The sequence below is a fragment of the Diaporthe citri genome (assembly GCF_014595645.1).
Source record: "Diaporthe citri strain NFHF-8-4 chromosome Unknown scaffold_5, whole genome shotgun sequence".
In the NCBI taxonomy this organism is placed as follows: Eukaryota; Fungi; Ascomycota; class Sordariomycetes; order Diaporthales; family Diaporthaceae; genus Diaporthe; species Diaporthe citri.
The window spans coordinates 4,557,584-4,576,590 of record NW_025064850.1 but is presented as its reverse complement, the minus strand read 5'-3'; the positions used below and the strand labels follow the sequence as shown (position 1 = coordinate 4,576,590).

The 19,007-nt window shown below is 38.7% G+C and overlaps 4 protein-coding genes across 4 annotated transcripts; 3 read left to right on the top strand and 1 right to left on the bottom strand.

The window, feature by feature from the left end:
* Positions 1-394: 394 nt before the first annotated feature.
* Positions 395-1,480, bottom strand: INS49_011808 (uncharacterized protein; the record flags this gene model as incomplete). The annotated part of the gene is made up of 5 exons (XM_043172517.1): positions 395-633; positions 713-1,004; positions 1,056-1,137; positions 1,189-1,400; positions 1,475-1,480. The coding sequence occupies 5 exons, from the start codon at positions 1,478-1,480 to the stop codon at positions 395-397; spliced, it is 831 nt and encodes a 276-aa protein (XP_043024262.1).
* A 269-nt stretch (positions 1,481-1,749) lies between these two features.
* INS49_011807 (uncharacterized protein) lies at positions 1,750-4,076 on the top strand (the record flags this gene model as incomplete). Its single annotated transcript, XM_043172516.1, has 4 exons — positions 1,750-2,085; positions 2,140-2,262; positions 2,478-3,563; positions 3,894-4,076. The coding sequence occupies 4 exons, from the start codon at positions 1,750-1,752 to the stop codon at positions 4,074-4,076; spliced, it is 1,728 nt and encodes a 575-aa protein (XP_043024261.1).
* An 11,846-nt stretch (positions 4,077-15,922) lies between these two features.
* On the top strand, positions 15,923-17,600 carry INS49_011806 (uncharacterized protein; the record flags this gene model as incomplete). Its single annotated transcript, XM_043172515.1, has 4 exons — positions 15,923-15,984; positions 16,057-16,456; positions 16,516-17,429; positions 17,498-17,600. 4 exons carry the CDS (start codon positions 15,923-15,925, stop codon positions 17,598-17,600), a joined length of 1,479 nt encoding a protein of 492 aa, XP_043024260.1.
* Positions 17,601-18,191: 591 nt separating this feature from the next.
* On the top strand, positions 18,192-18,787 carry INS49_011805 (uncharacterized protein; the record flags this gene model as incomplete). Its single annotated transcript, XM_043172514.1, has 2 exons — positions 18,192-18,408; positions 18,492-18,787. 2 exons carry the CDS (start codon positions 18,192-18,194, stop codon positions 18,785-18,787), a joined length of 513 nt encoding a protein of 170 aa, XP_043024259.1.
* Positions 18,788-19,007: the final 220 nt, after the last annotated feature.

Sequence of the window (19,007 nt, the reverse complement as noted above, 5' to 3'; positions counted from 1 at the left end):
TAACGAATCCTCTATCTTTGCTATTCATTCAGCCCAAGAAAGCGATGCTCTCCCCCGTTTTCATCACTCACGTCACCGTGAGACACCCTGGACTTGACACTCAGTTTGGCCCAATGCATTTTAGAGGAAACAATGTGATTTATCCCTCTGAGCCTATATAAATCGCTCTCTTATATGCACTCAGGCATCGCTCCTCCATTCCCACTCCACGACCAGCAAAGAAAGCTCGAAGCAAGACAATTCTCAAAGTTCTCAAAAATTGAAAACCAGAAGGAACAGCAAAACGTCAGCTTCAACCGATACCTTCAAGAACTGCTCTCAATACCTCAATCTAACGGCTGAGTCCAGTTGAAGAAATTACTTGATAATTAGCCGCAGAGGCCTGAGACACGGCTCATGCCTTCCCGTTCCAGACTCTGGCAAGGAACTCTTCCATCGCTTCAAACTTATAGTCCGGGAAAAGTTGATTGAACTCGTCTGAAACATCCCATGCACCCTCAATGCTGCCGAGGAGGACCCCAATAGACACCTTCGTGAGAAGACCAGATGACTGGTCATCGGTGACAGCTCGGTGCTTTTTCTCCAGGGCCCACGATGTCTTTAAATCCCCAGCCTCCAGATCGTGGAGTGCCACTTTGTCGACAACAAAGGAACAGCCTGTGCTGCTCTGAGCTTATTGAGATTCATGCTGAGAGCATGGAAGTGCACGTACCTCGGACCTTCTCGCCAATTTCAATTACCTGCGAAAAGGTCACTCGACATCCTCTTATCCCGCCGATTTCGGGCCACTGGCCATCATAGTCGACAGCCTGCGCGACCACCGAAGCAAGGTCGGCGGCGGTGGTCAAGGTTATGACCGCATCTTCATGGCCGTCGACTGCAATTCCGCGGCGGTTCTGGAAGTCAAAAACAGTATCCAGCGGGTCGACGTGTCTCGCGGTCTTGTACGGAGACGCCAGATAGTTTAAGAACAGACCAGGCTGGAAGAGCGTATACTCCAGAACCTGTGAGGGTTCTTAGCATATATAAAGTGACTACAGCTGGGGGTTCCTCACTTTTCCGTTCTCGTTGACCTTTCTTAGATAATTTCGGATTTCTTCCTTGCCCGCCCACCAAGGCATATGGGCTGTCCCGGCACTGATAAATCCATGGTCAATAACTATCACGCTACGAGTAACGCTTATTTACCTTCCATATTCGCTTGGTGCGAAGCGCTTCACCTTCGCGGTGATAGCAGCGTCAATGAGGTTCTTCTGGGACTGGTTTGTCGGATCTGCAAGAAGTTGGACAAAAGACAGGAGAGTGTGTGTTCTTTTTAAGGCCTCTACCAAGTCCTTTTTGTTCTCGTAGTTGACAATTCGCCAGTGAACTCCGGACGGAACGCCATCCGCTGAACGAGTCTGTGGGTGGTGTCAGCTACATGTTCGCTGCAAAGATTAAGATATCAAAATATGAGAGGAAATTATGAAGCGACTGACATTTCGGCTGAAGACGGTGATCTCGTGCTTATCTGCAGCTACAAGAGCGTCGACAACTTCTCCAGCGACCTCTGGTGGTTACATAAAGTGAGCAGGACCCATGACAAAGTGTTAGAATATGCACTTACGCGGCGGAATGACTAAACACCAGCGGCTTTAACGCCGCACCACAACATCCGCCAACTCCGCCGCGGTTCTCTGAGGAATTCTCGCCTCGCTTTCATCCGGATCATCCACTGGTTTCCTAAAATGCCCTTGCAATTAAAACAAAATGGCAGAATCCAGCACAAGTATGGATAATACAGGAAAGTCACCCCCGCTCAAGCGACGGAAGGTTCGCAGTGGCACCCAAAGCTGCTGGGAGTGCAAGCGGCGGAAGACCAGATGCACCTTTGCGGCGCCCAACGAATCCGTATGCGATGGCTGCAGGAGCCGCGGGGTTAAGTGCATCGGCCAGGACTTTGATGATGGGGCAGTGGAAAAGGGTGACAAGGCCGGAGGCCGGAGCCGGGCTGAGACGGTGGCTGAGAGGCTGTCCATGCTGGACGCGAGCGATCTGAGCAATCCGAAAATTCAGGACGGCGAGGGCGCAACAGGAAAGAAAGCAGTGAGTATATTCTGTTGGCATATGATGTAGCCCCGCCTCTGACACGCCTTGCAGAGCTCCCCTGCGGACGCCAGGACAGACACACCCCAGGTGAACAAGAGACACAATGACTTGTGTCGAGCCCTCCTCGAGGTGTGGCCGGAACAAGAAGATCTAGATGTTATACTCGATGCCCCTGTCAGTACCTCGATACTGTTTCACGGCATAGTGTGCCAGCCCTACTCGAGCCTTCTGAGCAAGGCTATGCCGTCACCGCGAGAGATGCTGCAACTGTCTTCCATTTGGTCTCATCCGGTCTTGATAGCTCGCAAGCTATTGCTTCTGGCCACTTTCATGCAGTGCATCCCGACGGATGTTGTCCAGGACCTCGGTGCTCTTAGCAGCAGTTACAGATCGACCATGTCCCGCCTGGTGGAGACTGCATGCAAATAGTGACGAGCGACGACGAGCTCGTCAGCTCCCTCGAAGGAATTGAATGCATCATGATTGAGGCGATGTATCACAACAACGCGGGTAACCTTCGACATGGATGGGTAACTCACCGCCGAGCGATGACGATAGCTCAGATGCTAGGGCTTCACCGCGGCACGGCTGCATCTGCCACGTTGCTTGACGTCCGCAATCGAGGCCGTACCGACCCGGAACACATGTGGTGCCGTCTCATCATCTCCGATCGTTACCTCTCGCTGATGCTGGGCCTGCCGCAGGCCTCTCTTGAGAACCCATTCGAATCCCCACAGGCCCTCGAAAGTTGCACCCCCATGGAGCGAACGGAGCGAATGGAGTCAATCGTGGGTGGACTCATCCTGCAGCGTAACGGGGCTGATCTACATAACCTGGTCAAGACACAAGAGGCCGATAAACTTCTTCAGGAGGCTGCAGCCTCGATGCCACCCCAATGGTGGGTAGCCCCTTGCGTCGCAGCTGCCGCCGGCCATGAAAGCGAGGAGCTTTATGAGACCACCATCCGGCTGATGAACCAATTCACGCATTACCACCTGCTAGTGCAGCTGCATCTGCCGTACCTGCTTCAACCCTCAGATGAGAGGAAATACGATTATAGCAAGGCCACAGCCGTGATGGCCAGCCGGGAAATTCTCACGCGCTTCGTGTCGTTTCGTGGTTCGGTCTCGGTTGCGGCATACTGCAGAGGGGTTGACCTTCTTGCGTTCATTGCAAGCACGGTATTGACCCTTGTGCACATCGATGCTCGTCGCCAGCAGCGGGTTAGCGGAAGTGAATGCGGCAATGCTCTTCACATGGTTGCACACCAGCGGCTGAGCGACCGTGGACTGCTCGAGCAGACGCTCCAGTGTATTTTGAAGATGGCCGAGAGCGAAGAGGACGCTATGGCCTACAAGATCCCCATTATACTCAAGCAATTGCTCGCCATCGAAGACAATGCCGCCAAGGACGACTCGTACAGTACCACGATTTCTTCGGAGCCGGGAGTGCCGGAGTCACAATACGGTGACAAGGTAACTGGGGCGGATCACTCGCTGCCGATCCACGTCCCGTATTTTGGAACAATAAGGATCGAGCATAACAGTGTCTCAAGGCCAGTCGGGGTTGAGCAGGCACTTCTGGATAAAACCTCCCGACCCTCGTCGGTCCCGAACTGTTTATTCCACGACGGAGAGAACCCCTCTAAAGGTTCTTCAAGAAAGGATGGAAAAGAGAGACAGGGGTTGCAAGAACCATCGCGCAGCATGCCAGACCCAGCTGGGTACCGGATTGGCGGTGATTCAGCCTATGCTGACTGGCAGCCTGTGCCATTCCGCCTAGACTTGCTCGGGACAGTAGAACAGCCCGAATCAGAAGCCCGGGAACAGAGGGATTCCGACTTCAGCCAAATCGGACTTGACACGGCAACCTTGCTGGTTCCGGGACTGACAGCAGATGTAGATGATTGGGCGTTGCAGGGCGTGGATATGGCCTTGTTTGACAACCTGATTCGAGGAGCTGCGGAGCCGAGTGCGGACCCAGCGTAGACTATGGAGAGTCGAGCTGCTCGAACCCGACTGCTTGGAACAGGAGGGCCGCATTGCCAAGTGGAGGCTACTGGCGTCCGGGGAAGAGCACGCGGCGTTTGCAGCGCACACCTCCTTCGGGACAACGTCCTCTGGTACGACCTCCTCTCGGATAATACCCTGCCAAGATATGCAGTGGCTTGCAACTTGAGCATCCTTACTTCAGCTGGGTGTGCAGAAGACCGAGGAATACTCGCGGATGGGTAGATATGACCGTGGAGAGGCCGCAGTTGCCGCAGTGGAGTCGCCCCCGGGCTTGTTACTATGTGCCTGGCGAGACCCAGCTCCTGCGCAGCAACACCCTTCATTCAAGCAGACCGGACCACCACAGGCAGACAGGCCCGGGTGCCGAGTTGGCAAGTGGAAGCGACGATTCGAACATCAGCCCTACCGATGCGACCTGCAGATGCGTGTCACGACACGGCGGACACACGAAGGACATAGGGGGCCAGACCTTGCGTGCATCGCAGCTGTCTTGGACGCATGCAACTCGGACAGCCGCAGTGACAGGACTAGCGAACCTGGGGTGAGTGGTAGTCGGGGCACTAGATGCAGGCCAAGGAGAGTCAGTCGTTCAGTCAATCGATCCTGAGACTTGAATCTGAGAGAAGGACCGTGGTCCAGAACCCCGTTCCCCATGCAGGGTCGAGTGAGCTTGTCTACACTGTAAGTGATCGGCCAGGATGGCAGGGCCCCCGCTCTCCCCATCAGGCCATGGAGGGAGCCATCATGTTCTATTTGGCGGTTGTCGTCGGGCACAAGGAAGCAGCAGAAGCTTAACCTCGGCCACCAGTGGTCGGTAGTGAGCCGCATCAGCCAGATGCAGGCCTGGGCGATTCCAGCTGTCCGAAAGAGCACGGATCCGCACCGCGGCCCGCTGATTTGCTGCTTGGCAACCAGGGCTGTGAATTCGCGCGCGGGTTGTGGTAGCTGTGCCTAGTGCCTAGGTACAGTGGGTGGTGCAGGCGTTTGGGGTGAAGCAGAAGGGGGGCGGAAGGGGGCGGAATTGCAAGCATCTCGGATTGGCAGAGACTGACTCGGGGAATGGTGGAAGACTGGGGGCGTTTGTGGGGCCCCGTGGAGTGAGAAGAGTTGGGGTGGAATTCTCAACCTGGAAGGTCAGCCAGCTCCACTCGCTGAGCATTGTCCCGAACATTGGCCCTGGGCTGTTGAACTGTTGAGCTGGGTTGGGTTGGCACGACTTGGGTCTCGGTGTAGGATGGTACGAGTCCCCCCGGAGCATAACATCGCAGGTTGTTTGCATGTCGTTATAGTGGAAGCCTTTGGATTCAACCCTGGGTACTTCTTCCCTTGCTGTTGAGTTCCAAATCGTGCCTTCTCCTTCTGGCAGAACATCTGTGTCAGACTACCGACCAAGTTGGCCGACGGTCAAAGCGAATGATTTCATAGGTCATCAGAAAGTTGGGGTAGATGGCGGGGCAGCCCAAGTGGCTGTTGCAGAGTGCGGGGTCGCTCAAGCTCCAACCCCACTCGTTGGATCCAGACGTGCGAATTCCTCCCCTTGATTTATCTCAAAAGTCAGATGTCTTTTCACACGCGTGACCAGGCCTGCGGCCTGGCCGTGATATAAAGGCGCAGAATGGGTGGGGAGTTTGCATTAAAGAATTAATTACTATAGCACATAATGCCAAGCAAAGGATATGCATAAATTAACGCAACCTCCCCACCCATTTTAAGTAAAAAGGCTATGCCTTATTATAAAGCTATAGCAAAACTAATTATTAAGCTAGTTTTAAATATATATAAAAGATATTTAAAATTAAAACGCAAAAAAAATTAAATTTAAGTATTACTTTATATAAGAGCATAAAAAATATATTAAAAATACTTTATAATATTATTATAAAACTTTATATTTATACTCTTAAAAATCATTATTTAAGTTATAATTTTAAATAGGGATTTTAAAAATATAGTTTTTATCTTTTTTAAAGCAAAATTCATAAAGTTTAATATACTTAATTAAGAAACCATATTAAAAAGCGCTTTACTTACTATTAATTACCTATATCCTAATTATTAATAATAATAATTAAAAGTATAAAACTTTTATAAAAAACTTTTAATTAGCTATTAAGACTTATATAAATGCTAACTTATTTTTATAAGGCATTATTATTAATAAAGATAAGCATTTACTTAAAGGTTAATTTATTAAATAATTAAAGATTATTAATTAAAATCTTGCTTATTAATGCTATAAATATAATTAAAAGTATAATTAAATATTCTTTAGCTTATAAGGAATAAATAAAAGCTATTATAATTTTATTTAAGGGCTAAAATATTATACTTATTATAGCTATTAGGTATAAAAAGAATGCTTTATAATATGCATTTACTATACTTTAAAATAAAATTACTATTTACTTTATACCTTTAATAAAGCTTAAAAAGGAGTAAGTTAAAGATATTATAAAGAATATATAGTATATATATTTTATTTAAGTTAATATTAATTCTTATATATAAGTAAGTTTAATAGCATAATGCTAATTAAAATAAACTCTCTATTAAATTTAAATAGGAAGTTTATTAAAGAATGCAATATTAATATAATTGCAAAATCCTTAGATTTAGAAATAAATTAAAAAGGGCGATTTTATGCATATTATTATAAATTTAAAGCAAGGATAAAATTAACGCTTTAAAAAGCTTTTTTATAACCTAGCATTTAATAGCTAAGTAGGCATAATTATTATTAATAAAGTATATATAATTACTATATAAAGGAAGAGCTTTTAAACTAACTTTTTTTTTATTTATTAAATTAAAGAATTAATACCTTGCTAAATATTATTATTTGCCTATATAACTACCCTTAATTATATAAACTAAGATTATATTCTTAAGTATATAAGCTTAAATATTAATAATATAAAGATAATTTAAATATTAATTAACTATCCTAAACTTTTAATAATTATTTAGCTTTTTATTTATAAATATATAAAAAACTTTTAATGCCTATACTTCTTATTAAATAATGCAAATCCCCTTAACTTAATTGCTATTATAAAGAGTTTAGTATATATTAATAATAAGAATAAACTACTATAGGCTTATAAGTTACTTATTAAATATCTTTAAGAATATTATAGCTTTAACCTTTAATAAGCATTAAACTTTTTAAAATGCTTTAATATAAATATTTGCAAGCTAAATTAAAACTATGTATTTAAAGAGTTTAAAAAGCTAAACTTTAAATATTAAGTAATGATTTTAATTATATCTTTTAACGTTAGCCTTAATATTAATAATATTACTACTATTATATAATTTAATTTACTATAGCAACTTAATATATTTAATTCTTAGCAATATAATAAATATAGTATAAAAAAGCAATAATCTTAGGGGTAGTTTATTATATTTACCCTTGCTTATTAATTTAATTACTTAGGTATAAAGAAGATGCAATTACGCTAAACTTAGCAAACTTAATTATTTAATGCTCTTTATTATAAATAAGCATATTAACTTGCTTAACTTAATTATTTCCATAAAGTAATGCTAATAATAAATAGCATTATTAATAAAGACGGCAATAAAAGTAATATAAGGAGTATTATAAGTATTAAGTCTTAAGCAAGCTATAATTTTAATATTATAATTAATTTTATAACTAAGCTAATAAGTAGCTAAGCTCTTAGCATTATATCTTAAGATCTTTAAGATTTAAAATTAATAAAATAATCTTAATTTAAAATAAAGATATAAAATATATTAAATCTTAAGTATAAGGCATTTTTAAACTCCCCTTACTTTTAAGAATATATTATAGGTTTCCTTTAAGAACTAAATAATCTTATATTAAAGTATAAGCAGCTTATAAATGCATTTATTTATTGCAATAGCTAAGCTTATAAGGAAAATAGCTTAATATTTAAGCTTTCAGCAATTAACTTTAGCCAAACTAATAAGAGTATAAAGCTATATATTAACTTTATTTAATATATAGCTCTTAAGATCCTATTTTTATAATGCTTTATTAAAGCTTAGGATTTAGTGCTAAAGGCATGCCATTAAGGCTTAATTAGCAGCGAAATGTTTATAAAAAATATAATATAATAAGCTATTAACTATCTTTATTATAAGGCTTAAGCAAAGAAAGATTAGCTTAAAAAGGTTATTCTTTAGGTAAGCAATCTTAAGCAGCTTTTAAAAAAGGTTCTTGCCCTATATGCATAGAAATTCCTTAATTAAAAGGGCAATATCTTACTTAACTTGCTAAAGAATTTTATCCTAGCAATTTAAGAAAGGGCAAATATTCTTATTATTATTAAATATAATAAGCGTTTAATTAAAGAGGTATTAAAAGATATTAAAGCTATAAAGCAATTAAATATAGGTTTATAGATAAAATAATAGTATATAAAATTGCAATTAAGTTAACTTAATTAAGATTGGCAGACTCCTTATTATGTTTTAATAGGGAGCTTGCGTTACCTTATATTTACAGCCTAAAATGCATTGCCCCCATGCTTAATATTTATTAATCCTTCCTTAATAATAATAGTAATAATAATAATAGCAGCAATAATAATAATAATAGCAATAATTAATTTATTATAAATCCCTTAATAATATATATTTATTTAATTATTAAATTAATTATTTATGCAATAATATTTTATAATTCTGGAGTAATTAGTAGAAGAGGCAGCGAAGAAGGTAGTGATGTAAGTAATGGCGGCTTAAGTATATCTTACCTTTATGGTTATATTAGTATATATTAAATAGGCATTTAGTAAATGGGGAATTATTAATTAGCTTAAAGATGCATATAATATTAATTTTATTTTCTTAATTAAGCATCTTTAATAGTTTCTCTTAATGCTTATATGGAATTATATTAAGGCAAATATTCCTATAATAGCTATGCGCTACTTAATAATAAGGCTAAATAATTGGCTTATTAAAAAGTTATTAGATTTATTAGTAATTAATAAGCTTATTAATAGCAATTACCGTTATATAAATAATATAGCCTTTATATTAAGCTTTACCTTTAATATATCTCTTATTAATAAAAACCTAATTGTAATTCTTTATTAAGTTACTAGCCTATTTAGCCCTACCTATAATAAGTATTATTAATAGCATAGCTTATAGCAAGGTTATATAAAGGCTTTTAATATTAATCCTATACCTTTAATCCTAAGAGGTACTTATTTAAACTATGTATATAATGATTAAGCTAGAAATTATTAAATTATATTGCAGCTAGCTATTAACATGCTGGTACCTTAATTTATTTAACCCGCCTAACCTTTTATTTATAAGCATTAAGTATATAATACTAAAGGAAATAAAGAAAAGAAGGAAAAGGAAAATAACTATAACATAAGCTTTAATGCTATATTTAATAAAAACTTATACTTATTATACCTTTCTTTAAGTTTAGCTTAAGCGTTTATTTTAATTAATAATTAAAAGCTATTTATTAATTTAAATGTAAAGGTTATAAATATTAATAAAGTTAAAGGTATCTTAATGCCTTAAAGCTAAGAATAGCTAAAGAATTATTCTTTAAGTTTTAAGAAAATAGCAAAGCTTAATAAGTTAGCTATTATATTAATTTATTGCTATTTATAAGGAATTATAAAATAAAAAAAGGCTTATAAAAGTAAACTTTATTAATAAATATAAAATAAAAAGGGTAAACTGCCTTAACTTAACGCTATATAAAGCATATAAAAGGAAACCTAAAGGGCTGCATTATTATATAAATATGCAAATAATGTTTATAATTAACATTTTATTTCTTATTTTCTTTATATTTACTCTTTATAATTAAGGATATTAATTAATTTACTTAAATAGGATATGGCGCTTATTTAAATAGGCATGGTTATTATAATATCCGGCTTGCTAAATACGCAAAGATTACTTAAAGCTATTATAGAAAGTTAATAATAAGAATCTATATCTAGGCATATAAGGGTTAGCAAACTCTTTACCTAACTTAAGTAGGGAGTTTATTAATACTTATAGCTTTGCAATATATTTACCTTATCCCTATATATAAAGATTGCTAAAGGCTGCTAAAAAGTAAATCTTGCAAATTAACGCTTTAGCTTGCTAAAATTTATAAACTTTTACTTAAATTAAGTAAAGAGTTTATTAATCTTGGAATTTAAGTAGTAAGTTTATAAGTTTTAATAAGTAATTAAGCTGCTTAAAATAGCTCCTTTTATATAAATAAGTTGCTCTTTTCCTTTTATAATAAATACTTAAATAATATAATAATAATATATTTTATATAGTTTAACCTTTAATTTATTATATATTTATAAGGATATATATACAATGGAATTTAAATATAAAGGGTTTTAGGTTTAACCCTTAATTTAAGCAATTATTTTTAATACTTTTATATACCTTTTTTTTATATATATATACTTATTTCCCCTTCTTTATAATCCTTTCCCTTCTTAAAGTATTTTAAAATAGCAATAAAGAACACTAATATCTTAAGTATGTATACTTATTTTCTTTTTTTTATAATCCTCTTTCTTATTATCCTTTATCTTTTCATTCTTATAATTTTATATCTTAATCTTATAATTTTGCATTTTATTTTTACAATCCTTTATTTAATAATCCTTATCCTTATAAAAAGGGGAATGCTTTATAAGGTGCCTAAGTTAATATCTCTTCCTTAGGGATAAGTCTTAATCTTTATGGTAGCTGCTATTAAGTAACTATATTATAAATTAATTATTATAGCTTTAACCTAGCATTTAATTAAGAAGCTAAATATATCATTGGAATTACTATGATTAGCTTATTTAAAAGCAAAAATTATATTACGTTTAGTATTTTTTTTTAATAAAGTTATAACATTATAAAGTTAATAACTTTTTACGCTACCTTGCATTTATAATAGTTATAACTTTATATATCTTAATATATATTAAGTTAAGAACCTTACTTAATTAGGCATAAACTCCCTACTTAATTAAAGTAAGGAGTTTGCGCTTAATTAAGTAAGGTTTTTAAACTATATATAAGTTAACAAACTCCTTGCCAAAAAAAATAATTAATGATTCCATTATTATACTATTTAAGCTATTAATTTTTTTATATTAAATTAATAAAATTAATATCCTATATATTATTAGCCCTTATATAATATAAATAATTATTATTATTAAAAATAAATAAGAAGTTTCCATTATTAAGATTTTCTTCTTTAATTATAAGAACTATTCCTTAAATAACACCTTCCTTAAGCTTTAAGAATATTTAATTCCATGCATTTAGCTTTTTAATTAAGATATCCTATCCTTTTATTATAAGATTAAGAAAGTTAAAGCCTTACCATCTTAATTATTATCTTATAGCACTATTAATATATAACTTTTAACTAAACTAAAGAATATTATTCTTAGAATTTCTAAATATATAGGTTCCCTTTATATAAATGCCAAAGGATTTCTTAATAGTCTTGCATATAATTAATATCCATAAGCCATATTAAGCAAGCTAAGTAAATATAAATTAAACATTATATATTAAATTCTTATTATATTTAATATTTATAATATAAGAATTATTAATATATTTATTAGCTTAATTAATAGGCTTAAAGCTATATTTAGCAATAATATACTTAATAAGCCCAGCCTTAAAAATATTATTATAAACCCTTTTATTAAGGATTACCTCCTTAATTAAAATTTAAGCCATATTAAGCATTTTAAATTTATAATTATATAACTTCCCGCCTTAAAAAAAGGCTGGGAGCTATATAATAACATTATAAATAAAACTATAGTTATTATGCTAAATAGCTTTATTAAAAATAAGCAATATCTTAATGCTTATTATATATTAATACTAACTTTAAAACTTAATATTAACTACTTCCCTATCCCTATATTTACCTATTCAATCCTTATAGTTAAAAATTAATTAATAAATATTATTTAAGATATTATTAAGCATCTTATTAAAAATCTACTTTATTACATTATAAAACTATTAAGTATTAACTTTGCTAGCTTTAATAATTAATAGCTTGCATTAAATCAAAGCATTAATTATAAAGACAATAATTTAAGCACTAAGATTATAATAAAATAATGGCATAACCTTATAATATTTAATATCCTTCTTATTAATAAATTTAATTTATATAAATAATAATATATTATAAAGAATAATAGTAAAGAACTTTATCTTTAAGTCTTTAATATTATAATAATTATAAAAGAGGAGCTTAATATAATTTAACTTAATATAAAAGCTAACTAAAAAAGCTTCCATTTACCTTTAAACCTTATAAGTATCTTAAAATTCTTATTAATTGCACTTAATGCATTAAATATAGTTAATTATCTTATAATTATTATATATTAAAATAATATATATCTTATAAAAGTCCTTATTTAAGCATAAGCGCTTTTTAAAAAGCTTATTATATATATTATAAATACTAAATATCTTGCCCTTATCCTTATATATAGCACTAGCTTAAAGAAAAGGGATTTTAAAAAACCTCATCTTAATGTGATTAATATTAAGTAATGATAGATTTAAGTCTTTGCCATTATAAGTAAATAGCTAATATATATAATATAAGAAAAGCTACTTAAATGCTTTATTAAGATTATTTTATTATAAAAAAAGGTATTTTTAAACTATTTATATAATAAACTGCTGCTTTAAGTTAAAGTTTATTTATTAAATATATTTACCTTCCCAACTAAATACTTTAAAGCATATTATAGTTATAAGATTTATAAACTAATTCTGCTTCCTATTAATATAATTCTAAACTTTACTTAAAAAATTAAAGTTATTATATTAAACTATTATCCTTAAATTATATATATATTATTAAAAATCTTAAATAGTAATTTCTTATATATAATTTAATAAATGATTTAAGGTTTAATATAATAAATAAATGCTTATACTTATAAATATTAATTTTAAAATATAAATTCATTAATTATTTAAAGTATAAACTCCTTATTTAATTAAGGTAGGGAGTTTATACCTAAAAAGAAATATATAATTCTTATTTTAAAGTTAAGCTAATAATATAATATTTTAAATATATTTTATAAAAAAAAGGTACCTATTTTAAGCGCAAACTCCTTATTTAATTAAGGTAGGGAGTTTACGCTTAATTAAAAATATATTTATCTTATTTCTTAGCTAAGCTAATAATGCAATATCTTAAGCATATTATATAAGGAATAAATGCCCATACCTATATTTATTAACCATAGCCTTAAATATATAAACTTTATATATAAACTTATTAATAAGCATATTAATTATATAAATATATATATTATTAAAAAAAAGGTATAATTTAAGAAGCTTTTAAAGAAAAGAGGTTTATTTATATATAAAGCTATATATAAGATATAATAATAAGAAGTAAATATATATTTCCTTCCCCTTATTAAGAAATAAACTAAGTATCTTTTTATAGCTTATATATTGGTTTTAAAGAAGCTAAAAAAAAAGAAGAAGTAAGTTTAATGCTTTTTGCTTTATAGCAATTTATATACAGTTAATATTACGCTAAATATAATTAGTTTTAATAATAAAGTTTAAAGTTACTTTTAAGCCGCTTAATATACTTAAGAGCTTATTCTCTTTCTTAAATAAGCTAAAGATTAAGAATAATCCTTTATTTATAAGGCTAGCCATCTCCTTTTATAAAGATATAACCAAAGGAATATCTTCTTTTTCTTTATTTAAATTATATATTATAACTTTAAATAATTTAAGCATTGTATAAATAGCAAAGTATTTTAAAGCATTCTTTATTATAAATATATAATGCAGATCCTTTAACCATTTAATAAGAAACGCTTATAAATTATAAAACCCATTATCTTTTATATCCCTACTTATATTTCTATAAAGCTTTTTTTATAATGCTAAAGTCTTAAAGATAATATTTTTTAGCAATATCTTTATGCCCTCCTTATTATTAAGATTTTAATTATTATAAAAAGAGCTCTTAAATAAACTTTCTTTATAAATAGCCTTTAGCTTAAAATTTAGTTTTATAGCATTATTTATATTAGCTTAAGGACTTTTATAACCATGCTATATTGCTTAAATTAAGTTTATAGGAAGTAATATATTTAATAAAAGAAGAAATAGGTTTAATATATTAATATATAAATAGTTAAATGCAAAAGGAGTTATTAAGTGCTAATAAGCTGCTTAAAAGTTTACATAAAGCTAGGAATTTATATGCATTAAGTATAAATTGGCCATTATTATTAATAATATAAGGATTAGGATATAATAAAAATAATATTAAAATAATTACCTAATTCTATAAATTTCAAAGTATATATTAATATTTAATAATAATATAATTTTATAATAATATAAGCAATTCTTAATTTCTATAAATAATTATAATACCTTAATTATAATTATAATTATAATTTAGTTATAAACCTTTACCACCTGCGTAATATCCTTCCCTCCCCAGCCACAATTACATAAGTCTTAGCAAACTCCCCACCCAAATTACGTAGAAAGTCTGCGCTAAGTCATGCAGGCAGAGGAGGTCTGTGAGTTAAAGATAACCCTTGATGACCTGGATAGGTAATGTGTGTCCTGTTGAGTACTGTACTGCGGGTAGCACCCGGCAGTCTGCAGTACCAAAGATGCGAGTCGGATAGGGGGGAAAAGACCAGTCACAGATGATTGTTGGGACGCCTGCTGCGGTTTACAGTTTACAAACTTCCTCTCGGTCAAAGGGCATGCGGTTCACTCAGCTGTAGAGATGGCAAGCTGTCTGTCTGTCTGCCTGTCTGCCTGCTCTGATAATGTGCCGGGACAATGGCGAGCCTGAACGTGGTCTAACCAAGACCAAGCCAAGCCGGTGCTGGCTGTGCCCAATCTCGGATCTCAGGGCGGGAAGTGTCGTCGTGGATGCGGGGATGAGCTGTCGCATCCTGGCGTCTGGGGTCAAACAAAGCACCGGGCGGCGACCGAGTCCACCCAGGTGCCCCTCAGGCCCTGCTGTGCCCTCCCGTGCCATCGTCTTCGGTGCCTCGCTCGTGCTGTGCTCCCCATCACCCGGGCCCCGGGACGAGGGCCCTGTCAGCGAAATGCCCGTCCATGCCCGTTACTATCTGCAGCTGACTGGTCCCTTGGTGTGAGCCGCTCCCATTGCCCCGGGTGACACAGGCACAGAGGTCGGCCTCGCCCCGCCAGGGTGGCTGGCAGGGAGGACGATGGAGACATGGATGAGGACGGGGTGTGTGAGACCCCTTGGCGGTGCCTCCCCGCCAGTGACCTGCGGATCCGGGTTTTAGCTCCAGTGGAAGCTCCAGTGGAAGCTCCAGATGTCCCGATCTCCTGCCTCGGCGCTTTTCCTGTAACAGTTGCCCGGGTCAAGCAGATGCAGAAGGGACTGGACGGGAGCTTAACGAGACGCTTACCGTGCTAAGAGTCTTGCGCGCACTAGCAGGGTGGTGGACATCGTCACCACAATCCGCAGCGCATCAGCTCGACCACGGCATCCCGCAACCCCGCTTTGCTTTGCAATTGACATTACCACCACCCCTTGGCGCCCCTTTGCCACACTGCTTTGCCTTTGCCTATTTCTTCCAACTGCCGCCGCTTCGTCTCTTCTCAACCGGCTCTCCTCCTCCTCCTTCCACTCTTCAACTTTCCCTTTTTCTAAAGATACCCAACCCAAGCCCCATCCAAAGTCTTCAGCAGAACTGCAAAGTGCCCAGTCACCAACAGCTATCAACCACAATCCGCCACCACACACAACTCCCACCAGCATGTCTCTGTTCACGGAGCTCCAGACGCCAGCAACTGGCAAGTATAAGCAGCCCATTGGCCTGTAAGTTCACCCAAAAGACCATCGTCACTCCCCATACCTCGATAAATAGCTCACACATCACCCCTCCCGCAGGTTCATCAACAACGAATGGGTCGAGGGCGTCGACAAGCAGAAGTTCGAGGTCATCAACCCTTCTACCGAGGAGGTCATCTGCTCCGTCCACGAGGGTACCGAGAAAGATGTCGACATTGCGGTCGCCGCCGCCCGGAAGGCCTTCGAGGGCTCATGGCGGGACACGACGCCCCAGCAGCGGGGTCTGTACCTGCTGAAGCTGGCCGACCTCCTCGAGAAGAACGCTGACCTGCTGGCTGCGGTCGAGTCGCTGGACAACGGCAAGTCCATCTCGATGGCAAAGGGAGACGTCGCCGCCGTCGTCGGCTGCATAAGGTACTACGGAGGTTGGGCAGACAAGATCGAGGGCAAGACCCTTGACATTAGCCCAGACATGTTTCACTACACAAGGCCGGAGCCTGTAAGCCCGTACCCTTAACCAGCGGTTATCCCCTTCGCTTTGCTGACATCACCCGCCAGATTGGAGTCTGCGGTCAAATCATTCCCTGGAACTTCCCCTTGCTCATGTGGTCGTGGAAGCTGGGCCCTGCGCTGGCCACGGGTAACACCGTCGTCCTGAAGACTGCCGAGCAGACACCCCTGTCCGGCCTGGTGGCGGCACAGTTCATCAAGGAGGCTGGCTTCCCTCCGGGAGTCGTCAACATCATTTCGGGCTTCGGCAAGACCGCCGGTGCCGCCATCTCCGCGCACATGGACATTGACAAGGTCGCCTTCACGGGCTCGACTGTCGTCGGCCGGCAGGTCATGAAGGCCGCCGCGTCGTCCAACCTGAAGAAGGTCACACTCGAGCTGGGCGGCAAGTCGCCCAACATCGTCTTCAACGACGCCAACATTGAGGACGCCATCAACTGGGTCAACTTCGGTATCTACTTCAACCATGGCCAGTGCTGCTGCGCCGGTTCCCGCATCTACGTGCAGGACGGCATCTACGACAAGTTCGTTGCCGCCTTCAAGAAGCGTGCCGAGGAGAACAAGGTCGGCGACCCGTTCGCTGAGGACACTTTCCAGGGCCCTCAGGTCAGCCAGCTCCAGTACGACCGCATTATGAGCTACATCAAGTCCGGCAAGGAGGAGGGCGCCACCGTCGAGACGGGCGGCGAGCGCCACGGCGACAAGGGCTACTTCATCAAGCCCACCATCTTCTCCGGCGTCACCCCCAAGATGAAGATCATGCAGGAGGAGATCTTCGGCCCCGTGTGCACCATCGCCAGGTTCAAGACCGAGGAGGACGTCATCGAGGCCGCCCACGACACCAACTACGGTCTGGCCGCCGCCGTCCACACCAAAGACCTCAACACTGCCATCCGTGTCAGCAACAGGCTGAACGCTGGAACCGTCTGGGTGAACTGCTACAACGCCCTGCACCACCAAATGTAAGTCCTCACCTGGGGAATAGCTGTTACCCTCCCACAACGACATCATGCTAATTCATAATCTCCAGGCCCTTCGGTGGTTACAAGGAGTCGGGTATTGGCCGTGAGCTCGGCGAGGCCGCACTGGCCAACTACACACAGAACAAGTCCGTCGCTATCAAGCTCGTATAAGCTGTGGGTCAATCTACAATTTAATCTGGATTGTGAATGGATCAGTGTTGAGAGGAAGTCACCCAAGGCCGAAAAGCAGCGTGTGAAGATCGTTGGCCAAGTCTGTAGCCAGTTCTGTATTGTATATGACTTCACGCATCTCTCACAGGAGATCTGCAGTGAGATATGACGTTCTTGGAGAATTAAAAAAAAAAAAAAAAAAAAAAAAAAGCTTCAGGACAGCCTATGATCAATTGAGTTGTGACAGATCAAATCCTGGAATGGTTGGTGAATCCACAACCACCGTCTCCACCGTGACCGGAATGCCTGGTTGCTAAATAGGGAGTCATGGAAACCAGGGCATGGCCGTACCAATCATGATGTCTGCCCAGACAGGCACGCGATCCGAAGTGCATCCGGCTTTAATCGGCAAGATATCTACAGCTAGTCCAGGAGCCCGCCCAGCTTTTAGGTCCGAACAGAGCAAATATGTGAGTCGCCCTGCCCTGATGGAGAAGGACTTGCCTGGAATTTGAACCCCGAGAGCAGATTTTTGGCTTCTACGGTGTAGATGCAGCATTTGGTTGACATGGGGGGACCACAGCCCACATCATGAAGGCGTCGAGTGAAGAAAAACAAGTTCGTGGGGACATCGCCGACGAGGCAACATGTGCACCACTCTTGCTCCAGCCACCAAATGATGACCCCGCGCTCATGATTCCCAAGTCCTGTGCCGCCGAGGACGCAGATATAGACAGGGAGGAGCACGAGCGAAACAGGGCGCAGGCAGTGGAGGATGAGAAGGCCGAGGAACGAGAGGGAAATGCTTGTACTTCTTCTACGGGTCGCTGATGGACCCGTCGGTACTGCGACACGTGCTCAACCTGGCCGAAAGGCCCCGGCTAAGGCCAGCCTCCATTGTTGGATATCATGTCAAGATGCGGGGTCCTTATCCAGCCCTGGCGCTCACAGATGAAGCTACGAAGACGCTCGTCAGGGGGGTGGCATATGAGATCAAGGGCAGCAAAGAGAAGGACCGGTTAGCAGCCTATGAGACAGGCAATTACAGAGAACATAAGTGTCTCGTCTGTGTGGACGGAGGTGAGCAAAAGGTCTTTGGGACCACTTTCGTATGGGCAGGAGACGACGCACTCTTGAAGGACGGGTCGTTCGATCTCAGGGACTGGCAACAAATGTACTCGATATAGCACGTGTCAGATGGTCCATGTATGATGTATAACAACCAAGTAAATCTTGGGTGACAAAATAGATTCCAAGGTAGATAGATACAGCGGGACCAAGGATCCGGATGACGCTATAATTAGCAGCTCACAACCAACGTCACTGCGGAACCCCGCCAGCGGCCACGGGTGCCCAGGCCTGCTGCTTGGCCGCAATCGACTCGACTTGCCCTGGCAACCGGAGAGC